We start from the raw sequence: 24,659 nt of genomic DNA on the forward strand, positions 1-24,659 counted from the left end.
GCCTTTATGCATGCAGGGGTGTAGGCCGGGTATGTTGGGTTTTAGACCTTGTTGCATGCAGAGGTGTAGGCCATGTGTGTGGTTCCCAAGACCTTATTCCATGCAGGGGTGTAGGCTGTGTATGTTGAGTTTTAGGCCTTGTTTCATGCAGGGGTGTAGGCCGTGAACGTTGGGTTTTAGACCTTGTTCCATGCTGGGGTGTAGGCCATGTGTGTTGGGTCTTAGGCCGTGTATGTTGGGTTGTAGGCCTTGTTCCATGCAGGAGTGTAGGCCGTGTACGTTGGATGTTTGTCTTTGTTCCATGCAGGAGTGTAGGCCGTGTACGTTTGATGTTAGGCTTTGTTCCATGCGGGGATGTAGGCCGTGTGTGTTGGTTGCATGCCGGGGTGTAGGCCGTGTATGTTGGGTCTTAGGCCATGTATGTTGGGTTGTAGGCCTTGTTCCATGCAGGGGTGTAGGCCGTGTATGTTGGGTTGTAGGCCTTATTCCATGCAGGGGTGTAGGCCGTGTATGTTGGTTGCATGCTGGGGCGTAGGCCGTGTATGTTGGGTCTTAGGCCTTGTTCCATGCGGGGGTGTAGGCCGTGTGTGTTGGTTGCATGCCGGGGTGTAAAGACGATTATTACCCTCACTGGTGGCGCCTTGTTAACGACTTCTTTTCCTGCCCAGGTGTGAACATCGCGTACCTGAACGCCGGAATGGGAGGCCACAAACCCGTCACCCTGGCGGACCGGCAGCGAGAGTACCTCCTGGATATGATCCCACCACGTTCCATATCGCAGTCCATCACTGGGCAGAAATAGCCACAGCTTACCCAACCCCCCCAACCCAACCCAACACCCAACACCCTGCATCGGACAGACTGGCAGACCTTACCGAGGCCTGGGATGAGCCAGTCCAACCCCTCCCCCCACCCCCTTTTACCTCCTTCCCTCCAAGAGCAGCTTATAAAGGGTCAGTGTTTTGTGCTTGTTTTGTCCTCAGACTGGCTTCGCTTTTTATTTTTAAGAATATTTTTGATTTTTTTTTATACTTTTTTTTTCTTTTTTGTTGTTTTTTTCTCTCGCTGGTGCCACCTGCATAGTATAACTTTATTTGGATGACTCCTCCTTCTGGTGGATGGTATAAAGCCGAGGGGACCCGAGATGATAACCCCCCCTTCGCAAAAAAAAAAAAAGGGGGAGGCGGTGCTATTCTGCCAGCTGCCGCCCCACCCCAAAAGGGGGAGGGGCAGCCTGTGGTCGACATACAGTCACCACCTTTCAGAAGCTCTGCAGTGCAGAGTATTACTTCTCTCCGTTAAACGGACTTGAAAGAAAAAAAGGAATTGTCGAAGTGTTTCCTCCTCCTCCTCCTCCTCCTCTGGACGTTCTGCTGCCAACAACGCGCCCGCCGGAGACCCGAATAAAGACACGCGGAGGTTTTTACCCTTATTTGCACTAAGCGTGTGCCCCCATCGCGCCGCCGCCGCCGCGCAGCATCTATAACCAGCAGGATAAAGCACACCTACCACCCCCCTCCCCCCCCCTTTTGACTTTAAGAGGTGGATGAGGACCAGGGGACGGCAGGGGGGGACGAAACGTACCGGAGGCCACCCTCAACTCGACATGGATTTTTTGCAGTGTTTCGGCAGCTCGCTCGCGGGGTAAGACCCCCCCTCCTTCTCCTCCAAGGACTTGCCCCACCCACCCATCCCTCCCCCCTCCCCCTGCACCAGAGTGCCACCTACTTTGTGTTTACTGTGTCTTGGGGACGTCCGCAGTATAAAAAAAATACCCCAATTGTATTACAAGAGGACTGCGTTTTGTCAAAACGAAAAAAAAAAAAAAAAAAAGAAGAAGCACTTAAACCCTTTAAAGGATTTCTTTATCGGACTTTTGCTGCAAAAAAAAGAAAAAAGTGACTCGTTTCTATGGTGACAAGCGGCGTGGTGCAACAAAAAAAAAAGTGACTCGTTTCTATGGTGACAAGCGGCGTGGTGCAAAAAAAAAAAAGTGACTCGTTTCTATGGTGACAAGCGGCGTGGTGCAAACAAAAAAAAAGTGACTCGTTTCTATGGTGACAAGCGGCGTGGTGCAAAGAAAAAAAAAAACTATCAGTGTTAGTCCAGTGGCATTGTGCCGAGAGGTCGCGGACCTCCTCCCCATCTTGGCGGTTCTTTCATCCTATAGGGAGCAGAGCTAACGATTTGCCTCCTCCCCTCCCCTTTACCCCACCCTTGAATAACCCCTCCCATGAATAACCCCTCCCCCGTGCAAAAATGTAAAAAAATAAAACTTTTCCTACTTTATAACTGTTATTGGGCCAGCTGTGGAGTACTTCCCCCTCGGAGCCCAGTAGGGGGCGCACATCAGATCTGCCGTATGACAGAAAGGCAGAACTGCCATATTTTGTTTTTTTTAACTGCCTGTGCAAAAAAAAAAAAAAAATTGAGCTCCATTTATTTTAATTTTTTTTAGGCCACTCTGAGCCGGAGCAGCGGCTAAACCAATACCAATGCAGCTCTCGGGACAGCAAAGCAAAAATGCAAAATGCAGCTCTCGTGGCAGCAAAGCTGCTTTGCTGTCCCGAGAGCTGCATTTTGTAGTTTTTTCTTTGGCTAAACCAATACAAAAATGCAGCTCTCGGGACAGCAAAGCAAAAGTCTCCAGCTGTGGAGTACTTCCCCTCGGAGCCCATTAGGGGGCGCACATCAGATCTGCCGTATGACAGAAATGCAGAACTGCCATATTTTTTTTTTTATAACTGCCTGTGCAAAAGAAAAATTGAGCTCCGTTTCTTTTTTTAGGCCACTCTGAGCCCGAGCAGCGGCTAAACCAATACAAAAATGCAGCTCTCGGGGAAGCAAAGCAAAAATAAAAAAATGCAGCTCTCTCGGGACAGCAAAGCAAAAATACAAAAATGCAGCTCTTGGGGCAGCAAAGCAAAAATACAAAATGCAGCTCTCGGGACAGAAAAGCTGCTTTGCTGTCCCGAGAGCTGCATTTTGAATTTTTGCTTTGCTGTCCCGAGAGCTGCATTTTTGCTTTGCTGCCCCGAGAGCTGCATTTTTGCTTTGCTGCCCCGAGAGCTGCATTTTTGCGTTCCTGCCCCGAGAGCTGCATTTTTGCTTTGCTGCCCGAGAGCTGCATTTTTGCTTTGATGTCCCGAGAACTGCATTTTTGCTTTGCTGTCCCGAGAGCTGCATTTTTGCTTTGCTGTCCCGAGAGCTGCATTTTTGCTTCGCTGTCCCAAGAGCTGCATTTTGTAGTTCTTTCTTTGGCTACAATTTGGCTAAACCAATACAAAAATGCAGCTCTCGAGACAGCAAAACAAAAATGCAGCTCTCAGGACAGTAAAGCAAAAATACAAAATGCAGGTCTTGAGACAGCAAAGCAAAAATACAAAATGCAGCTCTCTGGGCAGAAAAGCAAAAATGCAGCTCTCGGGGCAGCAAGGAAAAACTACAAAAATGCAGCTCTCGGGACAGAAAAGCTGCGTCCAATCACAGAGCCTCATGGTTAAAATAAATGAGAGCGTGTGACTGCATTGTGGCCACTAGGCGGAGCCGAAGATTAGAGGAAACGCACGCGTCTTTGTAACAAGAGTTACAATGTAACAACCATAGAGAACGTTAGAGGGAATAAGCAAACGGGTGTAACCTATGATTACAATTATTTGCCAATTCAGTTATGGTCTAGAGTTGGGGGGGTGCAGGACACATTATGGCCACTAGATGGAGCCAATGAGCAGAGGAAATACATGTGTTTGTAACAAGAGTTACAATGTAACAACTCTAGAGAACGCTAGAGGGAATAAGCAAATAAGTGTAACCAATGGTCACACTTATTTTCCAATACAGTTAAATGCATAGAGTGGGGGGGGGGGGAATAATACGTTCGATTATATCCCATAATATATGTGCGCCTCTCAATAAGCTCCCTGGGCTCTCAAGTGGGAGGCTCTCTGCAGCTGACCCCGCCTCCCCCTCCTACCCCCACCGGGGCACCTTGAGTGTTGGGCCAATTACAGAGAACGGCCTAGCTTGTAAAATCTTGGCGTCGGCGGGGTACGCGTAGGTCAAATTTTCGAACGCGTCATGAGGCCACGCCCCTCCAAGTTTTCTACGCTCGTCCCTTTCACCCTCCTATTTTATTTTTTTTTTTTTCGTGGCGTTTTGGCCACCCCTCCCCCGGCATTTGGGGGGAGGGGGGGGATACCCTTGCTTCCCCATCGAGTGATTTTTGTACGTGGAAACCGTTTTTTTTTTTTCTCGTAACAAAAGAATAAAAAAAAAAAAAAGGTGCTGCGAAAAAAAAATAACTAACCCCTCCCCCTGCCCCTCCCCCCTTTTATGCAATGATCCCCAAATCCTGACGATGTTTTCGATTTCTTTATACAAAAAAAAAATGAATACGGTCAGAAAATGTTTTTTTTTTTTTTTTGCTTCAGGTTTTGATGCAACGAAAACGTTTTGTTCTCAATGTAAAAAAAAAAAGATTAAAAAAAAAAAAGTTATCTCTGGACATAAAATAAAAAACTACAGAAAATGTTTGTATATTATCTATAAAAAGGTCAAATGAACACAAAGCAAAAGTTCTACTAGTGCGAGACTCTCGTCACTGTGTACCCCGCGGGAGAGCGCAAAAGGCAGCGCCCCCCGCCGAAAGGGGAGGGGCTAAAAAAGAGGGAGGGAACAAGGGTGGGGCTGGGGTCCTGTAATCATCTTACAGAACAGAAATAGTCTAACGCTCCGGCGAAAAAATGACAAGTCCCAGCATGCCTTGGCCAGCTGCAGGCTGGTTACAGACACCCGGCAGGCACCAGGGGGCCTGAAATATGAAAACAGATCTACAGAGGGTACAAAGAAAAGGGGGAGATTATCGGTTTAGAGACAGACCGATCGAAATCACCCCCCTCGTCTCCCTACTCCTCCCCCTGTCATAGCTCCTCCCCTTCCTCTCCCCACTCCCCCATCCTCTCCTCCTCCCCCCCCCTCTCATCTCTCCTTCCCCTTTGCTTCCCTCTACTCAACCCTATTTCCTCTCCACTCCCACCTCTCTCTTCCCCCTAAATCTCTCTCCCCACTCTTTCTTCCAATTCTCTTCTCTTTCCCCCTTCTCTCTCCTGTCTCTTCTCCCTCTTTCTCCTCTCAACCCTTCTCACTCTCCTCCTCTGCCCCCTCTGTATTTTCCAACTCTCTCTTCTCTCCTTCTCTCTCATCCCGCGTTTACTCTCCTCTCCCCCCTCCTCTCTCTCTCCTCTCCACCCCTTCTCCCCCCTCTCTCTTCTCCGGTCTTTCTCTCTCCCCCCTCTCCCCACGTCTCTCCCCCCTCTCTCTTCTCTGGTCTTTCTCTCTTCCCCATCTCTCTCCTCTCCCCCTCTCTCTTCCCCTGTTTCCTCTCCTCTGTCCTCTCCCCTGCTCTTTTCTCCTCCCTTCTCTCTCTCCTCTCTTATCTCTTCCCCCCCTCTCCTTCTCCCCCCTCTCTTTACCGCTCTCTCTCCCCTTCCACTTCTCTTCATCTCTCTCTTCATCTTTCCCTTTCTCTCTCTTTTCATTTCTCTTCCCTCCTCTCTATCTCTCACCTCTTTTTTCTCCCCCCTCCTCTCCTTTCTCACTCCCCCTTGCTTCTTTTCTCTCCCCCCCCCCATCTCTTACCTCCTCTTCTCTCTCTCTCTCTCTCCTATCCTTTCTCTTCCCTTCTCTCCCCCCATCTCTCACTTTCCCCCTCCTCGTTCCTCCCCCCTCCTCTCCTTTCTCTTCTCTCCACCCCTTCTCTTTCTCTCACCCCTCCACCTCTTTTGTCTCTCTCCCCCCTCTCTCTTCATCTTTCCCCTTCTCTCTCTCTCATCCCTCCTCTCTATCTTTCCCCTCTTCCCCCCCTGCTTCTTTTCTCCCTCTCATCTCTCGCTTCCCCCCTCCTCCTTTTTCTCTCTCCCCTCATTTCTCCCCCTCTCTCTCTCCCTCTCCCCCTCTCCTCCTTCTCTCTCCCCATCTCTCGTCTCTCTCCCCCCCCTCTCTCTTCATCTTTGCCCCTCTCTCTTATCCCTCCTCTCTATCTCTCCCCTCTTTTTCTTCCCCCCCCCCCGCTTCTTTTTTCTCTCTCATCTCTCGCTTCCCTCCTCCTCTTTCTCTCTCCCCTCTTTTTTTTCCACCTCTCCCCCTCTCTTCTCTCTCTCCCTATCTCTCGTCTCTCTCCCCCCCCCTCTCTCTTCATCTTTGCCCCTCTCTCTTATCCCTCCTCTCTATCTCTCCCCTCTTTTTCCCCCCCCCCCCCGCTTCTTTTTTCTCTCTCATCTCTCGCTTCCCTCCTCCTCTTTCTCTCTCCCCTCTTTTTTTTCCACCTCTCCCCCTCTCTTCTCTCTCCCCCTATCTCTCGTCTCTCTCCCCCTATCTCTCGTCTCTCTCCCCCTATCTCTCGTCTCTCTCCCCCCTCTCTGTTCATCTTTCCGTCTCTCTTTTCATCTCTCTCTTCCCTCCTATCTCTCCCCTAACTCCTTTTTTTCTCCCCCCCCCTTGTTTCTTTTCTCTCTCTTCCCTACTCTTCTTTCTCTCTTTTCTCTCCCCCTCTCTTCTCTTTCTTTCTCCCCCTCTCTCTTCATCTTTCCCTCTCTCTCTCCACCCTCTTTTTTTCTCCCCAACTCCTCTCCTTCTTTTCTCCCCCCCCCTCTTTCTCTCATGCCCTCACCTCCTTCCACAGAAAAAAAGGCAATTTTTTTACTCCTCTTCGATAGATTGAAATGATAAAAATATTGTAAAAATTTATTTTCCCGATGTGAATGTCGAGTTCCGGATCAAAACGGGAGGATTTTTTTTTTGGATGGGAAATTTGAGAACATAAAAAAGTGAAAATTACAATTTGAATGAAAAGAATAATGCGATTGCAGCTAAACAGTCAGAAGATCCTCAGAAATTAATTTAAAAAAAAAGTAAATTAATGTAAAATAAAAAAACGGATCTGGGATTGGGACGTCAGAGGCTGACAACACGCAATGGTGGGAGTCAAGACTTCAGCACTGTGATTGGTTTAGGAGAATTGGGGACTCCGGGCCCTAAGAGGGTCACCTTAGCCAGCATGAGTTAGCAGAGAGCTCTGGTTGGTTCAGCCGCATCCTCCCACCTATCCCCTCCCCCCCCCCCGACCTATCGGAGCGGCGATGAAGAGGGGGGAGGGGAAAGCTGCCTTTTGCGCACTGAAGATGTTCCTTCTTAATTTTGTTCTGAGTTTCTTTTGATTGCCTCGGGTTCCACGTTGTGTTTTTGTAAATTTGTTTCTTTCCAGACTCCACCCCCCCCCCCAACAGTGACTGACTTCTGCAGATTAATTTTTAAAAAAAAAGAGAAAAAAAATCCAAAAAGAAAAAAAAAAAAAAAAAAAGCTAAAAATTTTGGAGAAAGGATTTAAAAAAAATAAAATTCAAAACCATTTGTAATATTTATCACTTGCAAGCTTCGTTTAATAAAGAAAGGAACGGTTTATAACTTTTTATTTTGCAGTGGAGTTCATTGAGGGTGGGGGGCGGGGAGGTAAAAATCGGGGAGGGGACAGATTGGTCGCGTTAAGGGCGGAGTTCTACGCGGGAACCACAAAGCCAAGAGGGGAGGGGTACACGGAGATGCTCCAACAGCTCTACCATTGGTTGCTTCATTAGTGGTAGTTTCGGGGGTCTGTTCCCTGAGAATAGAGAAGTCATAAAAAACACTCCGTGGTCACCGATTGGTTGCCTGGAATTACAAGAAGGCGTTGAGGAACAGGCGGGGCTAAGCCCATGTAGGGGCCCCTCCTCTTGCAGTTTGTGATCTCCAGTGACTGCGTAAGTGCATTGCATCACACGTCAATAGGTTGCCTGGAAACACGTGCTTTGAGGAACAATGGGCCCAAGTCTATGTAGAGGCCCCATCCTTCTTGCAGTTTGTGGTCTCCAGTGACTGCATAAGTGCAATGCAGCGCACACCAATTGGTTTGTGGTCTCCAGTGACTACATAACAGTATTGCAGCACACACCAATGGTTTGCTTGGAATTGGAAGCTTTGAGGAATGTTGGGACTAAGCCCACGTTGGGGCCCCTTCCTTCTTGCAGTTTGTGGTCTCCAGTGACTACATAGGTGCATTGCATCACACGTCAGTAGGTTGCCGGGAAACGCGTGCTTTGAGGAACAAAGGGCCCAAGTCTATGTAGGGGCCCCATCCTTCTTGCAGTTTGTGATCTCCAGTATCTGCAGAAGTGCATTGCAGCACACACCAGTTGGTTGCCTGGAAACACGTGCCCAGCCCACTTCCTTCTTGCAGTTTGTGATCTCCAGTATCTGCAGAAGTGCACTGCAGCGCCCCAGCCAATTACCAATTAGTTGCCTGGAGTTGGAAGCTTTGAGGAACGTTGGGACAAAGCCCACATAGGGGCCCCTTCCTTCTTGCAGTTTGTGGTCTCCAGTGACTACATAACAGTATTGCAGCACACGCCAATGGTTTGCTTGGAATTGGAAGCTTTGAGGAATGTTGGGACCAAGCCCATGTAGGGGCCCCTTCCTTCTTGCAGTTTGTGGTCTCCAGTGACTACATAGGTGCATTGCACGTCAGTAGGTTGCCTGGAATCACATGTTTTGAGGAACAATGGGCCCAAGTCCAAGTAGGGGCCCCTTTCTTGCAGTTTGTGGTCTCCAGTGATTACATAAGTGCATTGCAGCACACACCAATTGGTTGCCTGGCATTACAAGAAGGCATCGAGGAACAGGGGGGGGGGGGGCTAAGCCCATGTAGGAGCCCCACCCTTCTTGCAGTTTGTGATCTCCAGTGATTGCAGCACACACCAATTGGTTGCCTGGAAACACATGCCAAGCCCACTTCCTTCTTGCAGTTAGTGGTCTCAAGTGAATGCATAGGTGCATTGCAGCTCAATAGGTTGCCTAGAATCACATGTTTTGAGGAACAATGGGCCTAAGTCTATGTAGGGGCCCCTTTCTTCTTGCAGTTCGTGATCTCCAGTGACTACATGAGAATATTGCAGCGCACACCAATTGGTGGCCTGGAATTGCAAGCTGTGAGGAATGTTGGGACTAAGCCCATGTAGGGGCCCCTCTCTTCTTGCAGTTTGTGGTCTCCAGTGACTACATAAACGGTAATGCAGCGCACACCAATTGGTTGGCATGGAATTTGCAAGCTTTGGAGGAATGTTGGGTCCAAACCAGGGGTAGCCAACCTCGACCCCTCCAGCTCTGGTGAAACTACAAGCCCCATAAGACGTCGCAAAACCCTGATAATCACAGGGATGACTCCTAGAAGCGGAGGCATGATGGGATTTGTAATTTTAAAACAGCTGGAATTTGCCTACCCCTTGTCTAAACCAACACAGAAGCCACTTCCTGCTTGCAGTTTGTGGTCTCCAGTGACTACATAAGTGCATTGCAGCACACACCAATAGGTTTCCTGGAATCACATGCTCAGTCCACTTCCTGCTTGCAGTTTGTGGTCTCCAGTGACTACATAACAGTATTGCGGCACACGCCAAAGGTTTGCTTGGAAGTGGAAGCTTTGAGGAATGTTGGGACCAAGCCCATGTAGGGTCCCCTTTCTTCTTGCAGTTTGTGGTCTCCAGTGACTACATAGGTGCATTGCATTACACGTCAGTAGGTTGCCTGGAATCACATGTTTTGAGGAACAATGGGCCCAAGTCCAAGTAGGGGCCCCTTTCTTGCAGTTTGTGATCTCCAGTGATTACATAAGTGCAATCAAGAATGTAGGGTGTAAACCAATTGAAGGGGCCACTTCCTTGTGGTCTCCAGTTTGTGATCTCCAGTGACTGCATACCAGTATTGTAGCACGCACCAATTGGTGGCCTGGAATTGCAAGCTGTGAGGAATGTTGGGACTAAGCCCATGTAGGGGCCCCTTCCTTCTTGCAGTTTGTGGTCTCCAGTGACTACATAACAGTAATGCAGCGCACACCAATTGGTTTGCCTGGAATTTGCAAGCTTTGGAGGAATGTTGGGTCCAAACCAGGGGTAGGCAACCTCGACCCCTCCAGCTGTGGTGAAACTACAAGTCCCATGAGACATTGCAAGACCCTGAAAATCACAGGAATGACTCCTAGAGGCAGAGGCATGATGGGAGCTGGAATTTGCCTACCCCTTGTCTGAACCAACACAGAAGCCACTTCCTGCTTGCAGTTTGTGGTCTCCAGTGACTACATAACAGTATTGCAGCACATGCCAATGGTTTACTTGGAAGTGGAAGCTTTGAGGAATGTTGGGACCAAGCCCATGTAGGGGCCCCTTTCTTCTTGCAGTTTGTGGTCTCCAGTGACTACATAGGTGCATGGCATCACACGTCAGTAGGTTGCCTGGAATCATATGTTTTGAGGAACAATGGGCCCAAGTCCAAGTAGGGGCCCCTTTCTTGCAGTTTGTGGTCTCCAGTGACTACATAACAGTATTGCGGCACACACCAATTGGTTTGCCTGGAATTTGCAAGCTTTGGAGGAATGTTGGGTCCAAACCAGGGGTAGGCAACCTCGACCCCTCCAGCTGTGGTGAAACTACAAGTCCCATGAGACATCGCAAGACCCTGACAATCCCAGGTGTGACTCCTAGAGGCAGAGGCATGATGGGATTTGTGCAGAGGTTGCCTACCCCCGATCTAAACCAACGCAGGAGCCCACTTCCTTCTTGCAGTTTGTGATCTCCAGTGACTACATAAGTGCATTGCAGCACACACGCCAATTACCAATTGGTTGCCTGGAATTGGAAGCTTTGAGGAACGTTGGGACTAATCCCACACAGGGGCCCCTTTCTTCTTGCAGTTTGTGGTCTCCAGTGACTACATAAGTGCATTGCAGCATGCAGATCATCATGTATACGGTTAGGTTATAGTTGTCCCGTAATATTTAGCAAACTATATTAAACTTAACAATGAACATCTCTTCATTTGCACTCTTTCTTATTTTATCTGTTGTACCCGAGAGCAAACAAATACCTGCCGATCCTGCCAGAAATCAAGGGAGCCGATGACTTCCCGTGCTGCACTTACAGGTGTGTCAAACTGGTGGGCCCTCCAGCTGTTGCAGAACTACAAGTCCCACGAGGCATTGCAAGGCTGGCAGTTACAAGCACGACTCCCACGGGCAGAGGCATGATGGGACTTGTAGTTCCTGCAACAGCTGGAGGGCCGCCAGTTTGAGACACCGTAAAATGTGTTACATTGTTCCCAGCTTTCCCTGTAAACTACAGCACCACCCCCATCCTCTGCAGTCCTGTCCTACGGTGACAACGTCTCTTCCATAGAGACGGCACAGTGAGCGTTGTCACCCCCCCCCCCCCCCCCCACCCCCCCCCCCCCCCCCCCCCCCCCCCGGGACAGGAAGTGTGTTTTCCTGGCGGGATCACCAGGCGAGGAACAGAAGGAAAAAAAATGTGGAATGCAGGTTTTATATTTTAATAATATTTATTGGATCATTCACAGCACATGTCAAATTTTGAAAACACAAAATAAAGTTAATTAATACAAACATCATAACTAAAATCAGCCTCAAACTGCGGCTCAACTTTGGCGAGCCGGCCGACCTCCCGACAAGTCCGAACACAACACCAGTGACTAGGTAAGGGGATCGCCAACCTTCTCTTATTGGATTCATTTGGCCTTTATGGGAAGAACAATTATTTCTGGTAAAAAGAATGGGAGGTATGCTTGGCATTGGAGGGGGGGAAAGAGAGTGCAAAAGAGCGTGGGGGGGAGAGAGAGAGCGCAAAAGCATAGGGGGGAGAGAGCAAAATAGCGTAGGGGGGAGAGAAAAAGTGCAAGAGCGTAGGGGAGAGAGCGCAAGACGTAGGGGGAGAGAGAGAGCGTAGGGGGGGAGAGAGTGCAAGAGCATAGGAGGGGAGAGAGCGCACAAGAGCGTAGGGGGGAGAGAGAGCGCAAAAGAGTGTAGGGGGAGAGAGAGCACGCAAGAGAGTAGGGGGAAGAGAGCGTAGGGGGGAGAGAAAGCGCAAGAGCGTAGGGGGGAAGAGAGAGAGACCGCGCAAGAGCTTAGGGAGGAAGAAAGAGAGAGTGTAGGGGAGAGAGAGCGTACGCAAGAGTTTGGGGGGGAAGAGAAAGCGTGCGCAAGAGCTTAGGGGGGAAGAGAGAGCACGCAAGAGCTTAGGGAGGGAGAGAGAGCACGTAGGGGCGGAGCGTGGAAACTTTTTGAAGACGACCCCTCGTATTTGTGGTTCTGGGGTTTTCTATGTAAAAATATTTTGTGAAAAAAAAAAAATGGGTTTAAATGGTTCTATGTAGCTGGTACGCCGGCGCCATCCTGTGGTGGCTTATGAGTATAACGCTTTGTGCACTTTGTAATGACCACTTGTTGGCGAGATGGTTCAATACGTTCGTTGGTCAACGGTCAGCCATTGGTTAATTATTGCCTTTAAAAAAATAAATAAAAAAGAGTCCCGCCAGAGGGATGTACAAACTTTTACACCGATGTGTGCAGCAGCAGCAGACCTGCTATGGCTGAGCATATAAGAGCAACTGCCGGAAGATGATGTCATCTACCACCTGGCCTCTGATTGGCTGGTGCTGTGTAGAGGCCTGCCGCCAATCACAGTTCCTGAAAGGGATGGGGTCTTAACTGAAAACACGATGGTCTTGAAATCCCAGTGCTGCAGACTTTGACTATGGGCCAACAATTGCCACTCCACCACCTACCTACCCAACATACACAAGGTGGTAGTGCATACTAAGACTATGGACCCACAACTATCGCTCTACCACCTACAGAGGGTAGCAGTGAACCTCTAGTCAGTTAGATATCTTTAGAAATCAGAAATATAACTGAACTAAGTTCTCCAAGGACTCATGGGTGGAAGACATCTGGACCTGGAATTTGTACACATTAAGTTTCTCTAGTCTCACCCCCCCCCCCCCCAACCTACACAGGGTGGTAGTGCATGCTGGAACTAAGGGCCAACAACTAGGTGGCAGTGAACCTCCAGTCAGATATTAAAAATCAGAAATATAACTGAACTAAGTTCTCTAAGGACTCATGGGTGCAAGACATCTGGACCTGGGTATTTGTTTACATTACATTTCTCTAGTCTCACCTCCCCAACCTACACAGGGTGGTAGTGCATGCTGGGACTATGGACCAACAACTGCCACTCCACTTACCCAGCCTTCAGTAGGTGACAGTGCTTACAAGGAACTTTGGACCCACAACTATCACTCCACCACCTACCCAACCTACAGAGGGTAGCAGTGCATGCTGGGACTATGGACTAACAACTGCCACTCCACCACCTACCCAACCCTACACAAGGTGGTAGTGCATGCTTAGACTATGGACCCACAACTATCACTCCACCACTTATCCAACCTACAGTAGGTGGCAGTGCATACTAGGACTATGGACCCACAACTATCGCTCTACAACCTACACAGAGCGTAGCAGTGCATGCTGGGAATGTGTACCTGGTTTTCACAAAAGGTACCTTCAGTGGAACCTCCAGTAAGATATCTTTAAAAATCAGAAATATAACTGAACTAAGTTCTCTAAGGACTCATGGGTGGAAGACATCTGGACCTGCAATTTGTTCACATTAAGTTTCTCTAGTCTCACCACCCCCCAACCTACACAGGGTGGTAGTGCATACTAGGACTATGGACCCACAACTATACCTCTACCACCTACAGAGGGTAGCCGTGAACCTCCAGTCAGATATAAAAAAATCAGAAATATAACTGAACTAAGTTCTCTAAGGACTCATGGGTGTAAGACATCTGGATCTGGAATTTGTTCACATTAAGTTTCTCTAGTCTCACCTCCCCAACCTACAGAGGGTGGTAGTGCATGCTATAAGAGCAACTGCCGGCAGATGATGACGTCACCTTCCACCTGGCCTCTGATTGGCTGGTGCTGTGTAGAGGTCCTACCCACTGAACGATGCGTGGCGAACCTGTGGTAGAATGCGGCTGAACTCATATCGAGTCAATGACAGCCTCTGCAGGAACCCGCTGCCAATCACAGTTCCTAAAGGGGTGGGGTTTTAAATGAAAGACGAGGGCCCCGATATTTCCGGCCCTCTCTATAGTCTGTTCTATACGTTCTCCGGCAGGTAAGCTGGGCTTAGTCACCTCCCCCATTGCGTGCCATGAGCCACACAGGTGTGCATTCCTGAACGCCTCCAGCGCAAGAACCGGCATGTCGGGATTTGGGACCACGCTTAAATATACACTTCATGTACTTCCTATGGATGCAAACAAGATGCGATCAGCAGGAACAGGCAGTAAAGGCAGCTGCCTTGGCCACTTTAGCAATAGGGGGGGGGGGGGTAAAAAAAGTGAGGACCTTCAAACTTATCCTGCTGAGGTAGTTTATAGCTTATGGTGATGGAGGGTTACACTTTGGCCTTTTCTCCTTAGGTGCCTGAGGACCTCATCCCGGCACCGCCCAGGTGTTATCTTTTATTACAGTATCACAGGACTCCTCCCCCAACAACGCCTTCCTCCTTTTCTCTTCAGAAGAACTGTGCCATCTTTCTTCAGGCATCATACAGGTTCATCATCTACGTCCTGGATTGAGATACCCAATCATCCCTCTGATACCTTCCATATTGTTGAGGACTGTAGTTTCCCCAATATTCATCTCCATCCTATTATTATAAATTGGTACCACATTTGTTCTACACCAAAAATCTGAAATATAACCGAGCTAAGTTCCCCAAGGACTCATGGGTGTAAGACATCGGGACCTGGTGATTTGTTCACATTAAGGGCCAGATTCACAGTCAGCGGCATAAATGTAGGCGGGCGTAGCGTATCGTAGTTACGCTACGCCGCCGCAACTTAGAGAGGCAAGTGCTGTATTCACAAAGCACTTGCGTCTAAAGTTACGGCGGCGTAGCGTAAATGTGCCGGCGTAAGCGCGCCTAAATCGAATGAGGAACAGGGGGGCGTGTTTTATGTAAACTAATCATGGCCCCACGTAAATGACGCTTTTTTCGAACGGCGCATGCTCAGTATCACGTTGAATTTTCAAATTAAATTACGCCCGCTCAATGCCTAGTGGACGTGAACGTAACTTATGCAAAGCCCCATTCACGGACGACTTACGCAAACAATGTAAAACATGACGCTGTTCGTACGTTTCCGACGTCCATACCTAACATGACTTACCCCTGCTTTATGAGGGGTAACTTTACGCCGGCGTACGTCTTACGTAAACGACGTATCTTGCTACGCCAGGCGCACGTACGTTCGTGAATCGGCGGATCTAGCTCATTAGCATATTCAACGTGGAAATCGACTGAAGTGCCACCTAGCGGCCAGCGTAAATATGCACCCTAAGGCTGCATTCACACCTAGGCGTTTTGTCGCCTGAATCGCGACACTACAATACGCTGGAGGGGAAAAATAACATTATTGTCTATGGAGATGGTTCACATCTCCACGCCGAAACGCCTGAAGCTGAAACAAGTCCCGGACCCTTTTTTGTTGCGCGTATCGGGCGTTTTCCATAGCCGACAATGACCTATACAAAACCGCGGCAAATCGCGGTACAAAACGCCGCAATTTGTCGCAGCAAATCGCGGTACAAAACGCCTACGCAAAGGTGTGAATGCAGCCTAAGATACAACGGTGTAAGACACTTACGCCGCTCGTATCTTAGCCGAATTTATGCATAACTGATTCTAAGAATCAGCCGCATAGATACGACGGCTCTCATTCGGACTTACGACTGCGTACATGGCGCTACGCCGTCGTAAGTCCTTTGAGAATCTGGGCCTAAGTTTCTCTAGTCTCACCTCCCCAACCTACACAGGGTGGTAGTGCACGCTGGAGCTCTGGATCAACAATTGCCACTACACCACCTACCCAACCTGCAGAGGGTAGCAGTGCATGCTGGGATTGTGTAGCTGGTTTTCAGTCAACCACCGAGGTACCTTTGGTTAAACCTCATTAGTATTACCGATAAGACACAGTTTAGCCCCTGCTGCCCCTCAACCTGGGGCCTTGCTATGAAGTTTCGTTGCGGTCCGATCACTGAGAAAATGTTTCCTCCCGCCTGCAGCAGACTGATGACATCATCTTAGCCTAGGCAAAGTCACGGCATCATGGCTAGTGCCTGCATATCCACTGTACGTCTTGTGCCGGGAACTTGTAGAATTGGGTTTCATCTTCAATCCTTCTTCTTGGATAATGGACCTTGGCCTTAAATTAAGTGTAGTTGGCCTGGCGTCAAGGAACGTACGCCGACGAGACAGCAATGGGTGCCAAATCATTCAGTAGTTGGCACTCTGCATTCTGTACGACTACCAGCAGGTGGCGTGATCACCTCCGAGAGACTTGGAGACACAGCAGTTGGGTTTTGTTGAGGAGATGTTCGATGCGCCGCGAGGGTTAAGGGTTAAACATGTTTCTTTTGGCAGGCGGCCCTGTTCCCGAAGACATTCACAGAGGCAGAGTGGGGGAGGGCTAGGTAGCATAGGAATGAATAGCTCCTTGTTGGGGAATACAATGGATAGATGTCTGTTTATTCGATACTCCCGATCCTGCTTTAATCCGAGTCCTTTGGTCCATCTGAGGGTCTTTCATTCATGGCCGGTTTATGCTAAACAACTTTCCATCCTTTACGTCAAGCTAGAAACCAGTCAAACATAAAAAAATAAACAATCCTTTAGAAATGTTACATTGTTTAAATTTGGTCAAAAATATCTAAAAATTCTTCTACCGAAGAGACTCCATCACTCTTCGTGTTATATAAAAGAGCCAATAAGGGGAGACAGATTGGAGGAAGATGGTGGGGCCCATGAAACTCTGTTTACTAATTAGCAATTGTTCCTAATTAACGCGTGAAGTCGTGGCTCGGCGGTATTGTGCCAATGCGAGTCGTCTTTTATAGCTCCGTAAATCCGGGTCAAATCGATGAACGCCAAAATGGCGTGGGAGACAATCTGGCCTATTGACGGGACGCATTGACCCCTTTTCCGTGTGTGTGAAAAGTTGCTCATTTGGCTTTTGCTGCCCGGCGTCTTTGGCTGTAAAATCAGATAACGCGTACGGGAGGGAGAGGAGTCCGACAAGGATCCCTGGCTGAAGAGTCTGCCGAGTAAATCAACCGCTGGTACCCGATGAATAAAGCTACTGTGGGGTATTTTTGACTGAAGACATCCAGAAAACCAAGTCAAAAGAGCTTCATTCTCAGTCTCGACACCTTTGGCAACGAGTATTGAAAGTCATAATCTCCCAGAGTGTCAATGGTTTTGGCCCCTAGTGGAGTAGGTCGTTTTTGTTGAGTTTGCTACTACATTGTCTCTTTTTTTATGACATTTTTAGTGAGGTAGCTTTTTTTGGCTGAGGAATAGGTGAACAGCATTAGAGTTCTGATCTGAGGAACTTGAGATGGTTCAAGTCTTTCGTCTTTTTGAAGACCTTGAGATGGTTTGTAACTTTGTTCTTTTTGAAGCCCTTGAGATTGTTTGCGACTTTGGTCTTTTTGAGGACCTTGAGATGGTTCGTGACTTTGGTGTTTTTGAAGACCTTGAGGTGGTTTGTGACTTTGATCTTTGTGGCATCAAGAACTCTTCGAAGTGGCAAAGCCGCTTCTGGCTTGGTCGTGGGATTCTGCAAGAGCAAGAAACATCGGGCTTAAAGTGGTGAAATAGGTAGTTTTTGTTGAATAGAAAGCATTGTCTCTAAAAGATCTTCTGAAATTTTTAGTGAGGTAGCTTTTGTGGCTGAGGAATATAGGTAAGGAATTAGAGTTCAGATGTGAGGACCGTGAGATGGTTCGAGATTTTGGTCATTTTGAAGACCTTGAGATGGTTCGTAACTTTGTTCTTTTTGAAGCCCTTGAGATGGTTTGCGACTTTGTTCTTTTTGAAGCCCTTGAGATGGTTTGCGAGAAAAGAGACACAAAGCAGCGCCTTCTGAGCGTAGCAAGTGTATTTAATATTGGAAATGTATTGAAACATATAAATCACCTACTCACATGTCTGATGTAGGTAAAAACATAGTTATTGTAAAGGGTTCATCCGCGGGGGTCCCGGAGAAGACGAGATGTCCTGATGCTGGCATGCAGTGTCCTGGTCCGCACTGCAGCGGCGATGGGAACCAAAAGCGCCCTCGGAACTCTTTGTTCTTTTTGAAGCCCTTGAGATGGTTTGCGACTTTGTTCTTTTTGAAGCCCTTGAGATGGTTTGCGACTTTGTTCTTTTTGAAGACCTTGAGATGGTTTGCGACTTTGTTCTTTTTGAAGCCCTTGAGATGGTTTTTGACTTTGGTCTTTTTGAAGACCTTGAGATGGTTTGCGACGTTGTTCTGTTTGAAGACCTTGAGGTGGTTTGCGACGTTGGTCTTTTTGAGGACCTTGAGATGGTTCGTGACCTTGGTCTTTGTGGCATACTACATCAACAACTCTTCGAAGAGGCAAAGACGCTTCTGGCTTGGTCGTGGGATTCTGCAAGAGCAAGAAACATTGAGCTTAAAGTGTTGAAGTAGGTAGTTTTTGTTGAATAGAAAGCATTGTCTCTAAAAGATCTGACATTTTTAGTGAGGTAGCTTTTGTGGCTGAGGAATAGGTGAGGAATTAGAGTTCAGATTGAGGACCTTGAGATGGTTCAAGATTTTGGTCGTTTTGAAGACCTTGAGGTGGTTTGTGACGTTGGTCTTTTTGAAGACCTTGAGGTGGTTTGTGACGTTGGTCTTTTTGAAGACCTTGAGGTGGTTTGTGACGTTGATCTTTTTGAAGACCTTGAGGTGGTTTGTGACGTTGGTCTTTTTGAGGACCTTGAGATGGTTCATGACTTTGGTCTTTGTGGCATACTACGTCAACAACTCTTCGAAGTGTCAAAGACCCTTCTGGCTTGGTCGTGGGTTTCTGCAAGAAACATTGAGCTTAAAGTGTTGAAGTAAGTAGTTTTTGTTGAATAGAAAGCATTGTCTCTAAAAGATCTTCTGACATTTTTAGTGAGGTAGCTTTTTTGGCTGAGGAATATGTGAGGAATTAGAGTTTAGATCTGAGGACCTTGAGATGGTTCGTAACTTTGGTCTTTTTAAAGACCTTGAGGTGGTTTGCAACATTGTTCTTGACTTTGGTCTTTGTGGCATACTACGTCAACAACTCTTCAAAGTGGCAAAGCGGCTTCTGGCTTGGTCGTGGGATTCTGCAAGAGCAATCGAACTTAAAGTGTTGAAGTAGGTAGTTTTTGTTGAATAGAAAGCATTGTTTCTAAAAGATCTTCTGAAATTTTTTAGTGAGGTAGCTTTTGTGGCTGAGGAATAGGTGAGGAATTACAGTTCAGATCTGAGGACCTTGAGATGGTTCAAGATTTTGGTTGTTTCGAAAACCTTGAGATGGTTTGTGACTTTGGTCTTTTCGAAGACCTTGAGATGGTTTGTGACTTTGGTCTTTTTGAAGACCTTGAGATGGTTTGTGACTTTGGTCTTTTTGAAGACCTTGAGATGGTTTGTGACTTTGGTCTTTTTGAAGACCTTGAGATGGTTTGTGACTTTGGTCTTTTTGAAGACCTTGAGATGGTTTGTGACTTTGGTCTTTTTGAAGACCTTGAGATGGTTTGTGACTTTGGTCTTTTTGAAGACCTTGAGATGGTTTGCGACTTTGGTCTTTTTGAAGACCTTGAGATGGTTTGTGACTTTGGTCTTTTTGAAGACCTTGAGATGGTTTGCAACGTTGGTCTTTTTGAGGACCTTGAGATGGTTCGTGACTCTGATCTTTCTGAAATCCTTGAGATGGTTCATGACTTTGGTCTTTGTGGCATACTACATCAACAACTCTTCGAAGAGGCAAAGCGGCTTCTGGCTTGGTCATGGGATTCTGCAAAAGCAAAAAGCATTGAGCACAAAGTGTTTTTAGATTTTGGAGGGACTAGGGAATGGTTTGAATGCATGCCTGGGTTTAATTTGGTGTCTATATCACCTTGAGATCTTTCTTCACCTTCTGCTCCACCAACACAAGATGAGGACATCTCTCCAAAGTGAGAAAAATCCCATCATAGACAGTTGTCAACAGAACTGGAGTCCCCATTGGAAAGTTTCTCCTCTATTCTTGTTTTAATGACAACACCAAATTTGGAATTTTGGGATATAGAAAGCAGTAAAGGCACCACACCAAATGGTCAGAGTCCAAAATGATATCTTATTAGAAAGGAAGTAGAAAAAGATGGCAACACGTTTCAGAGGTTAAGACATCTCCCCCTCTACATAATTACTAGCGTTGTAGTCCTGATGAAAAGGGAAAGTCTAAACCTCCAACATATTTATTTTCTTCCTCTACTGATTATCTGATAAGACACCATTTTGGGACGATGACCATTGGCGTGACACCTTTACTGCTTCATACATACTTAGACTTTTCTCAAGACCTCACCAAAGCAAGTCAGTTTTATCAATGAGACAGTCTTTTACAACAATGGACAACAATAAGAGGAGATGTAGGACCTCTATTGTAGGTAAAGCTATAAAAACCTGGCCGGGGTTCTAAGTCTTTCACACACAAAAAGTTTTGGGTTTATATACGCACTAAAGTATAATGGTTGCCACCAAAAATACTAAGTATGCCAAATCGTGATGAGACCACACGGATAGACAGAAACTATGCATGAAGTTCTATGACAAAATCAGCAAAAATAACTACGGGTGGGTAGAATTACGAAGGAGAACCACAAAAATTGTAGGAAAAACATTTGAAGAAGACAGGCCATTGGATACTTTAGCGGAAAATAAATGTGGAAGAGTATAAAGCCCCGAAAATCCATAAAATAAAATTCTGAAGAATTTGTAATTTTTAGCCTTGTTTCTGAAAGTCTATATCTCCACCATTTTTATAGATGCCACCTGTAGCCTACCTGATGGATACCTAATTATTAATCAAAGGAATTCTAATTGGAGGACCTAGACACACGTATCCCGAATTATTTTCCATGACTGAACATTCGGAAAAGAGATGAATAAATAGCAAATGTGTTGTACTTCCTGGTGAGATAAACCTCCAGATATTGAATGAAATGGACGCTCTCCTACAGTAACTGTTATTGGCATCCTGACGCCTTCCTCACCTCTGAAAGAAGCTCCTCCACTTCTTCTGAAGTCCCATCCTCGACCATTAAGTTTTGGTTCTGCTTGTTCTCCACAACATGGCTGGTGGTCCAGTTGGCCTTTGTCTTGCATAAGAGGCTTCAAGTGCAAATCAGAGGTGGTTAACAGCCATACAATGGATGCAAATCATACACTGCAGTATACATTATATACACCAGCCTTTCCCAACCTATCTACCCCAGAGAAACACTTGGAATCATTTTCAGGTCCTTGCAAAAATTAACTTATCAGGGGTCAGTAGGATGAATGTCATTTACATTGGCGGTCAGCAGGCAGAACTAAAAATTCTCACAGTGGTGAATGCCATAGTCAGCTAAATGCTCATTGGTCGGCCCACTGGGTCGGTCATGCGTGGTTGGACCTGGAACCATGAAGGCATCATAAGATGGGAGGTCAACCAGCCACAGTCTAACAAGTTATGAAGGAACCCGGTTTGAGAATCCCTGATGTTTGTCGACAACTGACCATCACACCTGTATTAGCTGGTTGGACAACCCAAAACTATGGGCATCAGTTTGGAGCCCCCCTCCCCAAGGTCATTTAGATAGAGTTGCCCCCCCCCCTTTGCAGATATAACATCCTCCGCTCTTCTTGGAAGGCTTTCCACAAGCTGTTGGAGGGTGTCTATGTGAATTTGTGAGATCAGATACTAATGTTGGATAAGAAGACATGGCTCACACATCGGGCCTCGCGTTGGGCACCAAAAAAAAAACCTGGCTCCCAATTGACATTCCAATCCATCCCAAAGCTGTTCAGTAGGGCTGAGGTCAGGGATCTGTACAGGACACTCAAGTTCCTCTACACCAAACTGGTCTTTATGGAGCTGAAAATGGGCATAGTCATGGTGGAACAGAAAATGGTCTTCATGAAACTACGACAAGGTTGGAAGAGGACCATTGTCCACATTCTCTTGTATGATGGAGTAATAACAGTACCCATTATTGGAAAAACACCTGAACCCAAGTCATTGTGGAAGGGAGGGGGGGTCCACATATTTTTGGCCAAATACCATCTTTACAGGACTCTTGTTCCTACCTCTTCCAATGCACCACAAAGAGCAAGAGAAGACAGAGGACAATACAAGCCCCTCCAATATGGATTCCTAGTACCAGTCCGGACATCGTCTCTCCTTCCTCACAAAGACAGGCCGGGGCTGGATCTGCAGGAAGTAAAAAAAAAAGAAAACTATTGTGAAATATAGGCAGTGTATGAGTTCTTCTTCAGTAGAAACCATTTGAGGAACATGACTTGATTAGAAAGTTGTTGGCTATGGTGACCTAAATTGAACCGAAAACTGTTGCATTTCCTCAAAAATTTGGCAACGAAAGAGCTTTGAGCTTCTTTTTGTAAAATTACAGAAGTCTGTAAAACTACTTTTTATTTTTCTAAACTTTTTATTTTTTCCCCATCTGCATCGTCACCTACATGGGTACTTACCGTAAACCGCACCGTAAATATTATCTAAACAGTGGAACCCTGGATTATGAGGATAATCCATTCCAGGAGTAGGGATGAGCTTCGTATTCGAGTCTAACTCATGTTCGACTCCAACATCGTATGTTCGATCGTTCGTCTAATTCCGAACGTTTTGGGCCGTTCGCGCCAAATTCGAGTTACGTTTCACCGCCCATAATTCACTGCGGCATCGTAATCCAAAGTACTCGCATATCAAAGCCAGTTTCCCCATTGAAGTCAATGGAAACGAAAATAATTTGTTCCGCATTGACTTCAATGGCATGCAATACCGCATGTGGCCAGAGGTGGGGGGGGGGGGCTGTTGGTTACCTGGTGCCATGTTCCAGTTGGGCTTTAGTGAGACGAATCGCTGAGTGCTGTTCCCATCACCTCCGCTGCTGAAAGCCACCAATCGGATCTCATACAGAGAGGACAATTCTGGAAGATGAAATGAAGAAAAGTCAATTACTTTCCAAAGGCAGTTAGGGGCCATTTTTTTATTTTTTTTATTATTTTTACTAACTATCAGGTAACCCCCCCCCCCCCACTCCACCACCCAGCATCCGGAGGCGGCGGATCCGTTCTTCGACTCACCAATTGCATCGGTGAGTCGGTAGAAGCACCGGAGGGCGGCGGGAGGGGGACGTCCCCTTTTGCTGCCCGTAAGAACGATAAATCGGCGGAAAAGCCGCTATGACCGTACTTATGGTGTAGGGCAGGGGTCTCCAAACTGCGGCCCAAGGGCCAGATGTGGCTCTTTGCCAGCCTTTATCCGGCCCTTGGGGCACAATTTCTCAATGGGGCACTGGCCGTGACATTTTCTGCCCCTGCTGGACACAATCCGGCCCGCCTGAAGGACAAAAGAGTGGGCCTTTGTTTTGAAAAGCTTGGAGACCCCCTGGTGTAGGGCAAGGATCCTCAAACTACGGCCCTCCAGCTGTTGCGGAAATACACGTCCCATGAGGCATTGAAAAAACTCACAGACATGACTGGGCATGATGGGAATTGTAGTTCCTGAACAACTGGAGGGCCGTAGTTTGAAGACCCCTGGTGTAGGGAATCGCCGGCCGAAAATGCGATACCTCACATGTGTGGTTTAAACTGCGTTTACATATGTGGGCGGGACTTACGTGTGTTTGCTTCTGAGCGCGAGCTACCGGGGACAAGGGCGGTTTTTATTTTTTTTTATTATTTATTTTACTTTATTTCGTTTATTTTTACACTTTTTTTTTGATCACTTGTATTCCTATTACAAGGAAACGTATAAACATAGGAATGGCTCGTGACAGGTCCTCTTTACGGAGAGAGGCGGGGTCAATAAGACCTTCCCCCTCCCCCCACATCTCTCCTCCAGGCTGGAAAGCACGAGATTGTGAAAAAAAAATCACCGATCTCATGCCGACAGACGCGATTGCAGCTTTGTTTACTTCCGTGTACCCGGCTGAAAAGATGGATATCTGAATGATGCCTCTAGGGCCGCCATCAGGGGGGTACAGGCAGTACACCTGTAAGGGGCCCGGAGGCCCCCAGGGTCCCAGATGGTAACCCCCCCCTTTTTTTTTTTTTTTATAAAAAAAAATATTTTTTCTAATATATTTTTATTTTATTTTTTATTAAAGGGCCAATTATTTTTATTTATTTTTTAGAGGTCCCCTAGGCCCTCAGGGCCCTGGGTGGCAACCCCCCCTTTTTTTTTTATAAAAAAATATATATATATTTTCATTTTTTTTTTTTATTAAAAGCGACAATTTTTTTAGGGGTCCAGAGGTCCCCTGGGGCCCGGATGACAACCCCCCTTTTTTTATAAAACATTTTTTTTTTTAATATTATTTTATATATATATATATATATATATATATTTTTTTTATTTTTTTTATTAAAGGGCTCAGAGGTCCCCAGGGCCCCATGTGACAAACCACCCCCTTTTTTTTTTTTTTTTTTTATAAATGTTTATTTTTTTATTTTTGTTTATGGATTTTTTTATTATTATTAAAAGGCCCAGAGGTCCCCAGGGCCCTGGATGGCAACCCCCTTTTTTTTTTATTTTTATAAATGTTTATTTTATTTATTTTTTTATATATATTTCTTTATTAAAGGGCCCAGAGGTTTATTTTTTTTTATTTTTATTAAAGGACCCAGAG

At 46.8% G+C, this 24,659-nt stretch overlaps 2 protein-coding genes across 6 annotated transcripts in view; one reads left to right on the plus strand and one right to left on the minus strand.

Moving 5' to 3' along the window:
* GATAD2B (GATA zinc finger domain containing 2B) overlaps positions 1 to 1,322 on the plus strand; it is a 57,823-nt gene extending 56,501 nt beyond the window's left edge. For all 4 annotated transcript variants that reach the window (XM_040332799.1, XM_040332803.1, XM_040332802.1 and 1 more), the window contains one exon: positions 669 to 1,322. In XM_040332799.1, the coding sequence (XP_040188733.1) occupies positions 669 to 802 (134 nt within the window). In that variant the 3' untranslated portion in view covers positions 803 to 1,322. The remainder of the gene's footprint in view (positions 1 to 668) is intronic.
* A 16,707-nt stretch (positions 1,323 to 18,029) lies between these two features.
* The window catches only part of LOC120920615 (immunoglobulin superfamily DCC subclass member 3-like), a 41,011-nt gene continuing 34,381 nt past the window's right edge, over positions 18,030 to 24,659 (minus strand). The window contains exons 11-15 of one of the 2 annotated variants that reach the window (XR_005744748.1): positions 22,849 to 22,956; positions 22,099 to 22,222; positions 21,024 to 21,141; positions 18,736 to 19,783; positions 18,030 to 18,663 (exon numbers count right to left, since the gene is read on the minus strand). Coding sequence is in view for 1 of the 2 variants with exons in the window: in XM_040332793.1 (XP_040188727.1) it covers positions 19,247 to 19,783; positions 21,024 to 21,141; positions 22,099 to 22,222; positions 22,849 to 22,956 (887 nt within the window). In the remaining variant the exon portion in view is untranslated. Of the gene's footprint in view, positions 19,784 to 21,023; positions 21,142 to 22,098; positions 22,223 to 22,848; positions 22,957 to 24,659 lie in introns of both variants that reach the window. The other variant, XM_040332793.1, reaches the window with a different exon arrangement.

Source organism: Rana temporaria, chromosome 13 (genome assembly GCF_905171775.1).
Source record: "Rana temporaria chromosome 13, aRanTem1.1, whole genome shotgun sequence".
Classification (NCBI taxonomy): domain Eukaryota; kingdom Metazoa; phylum Chordata; class Amphibia; order Anura; family Ranidae; genus Rana; species Rana temporaria.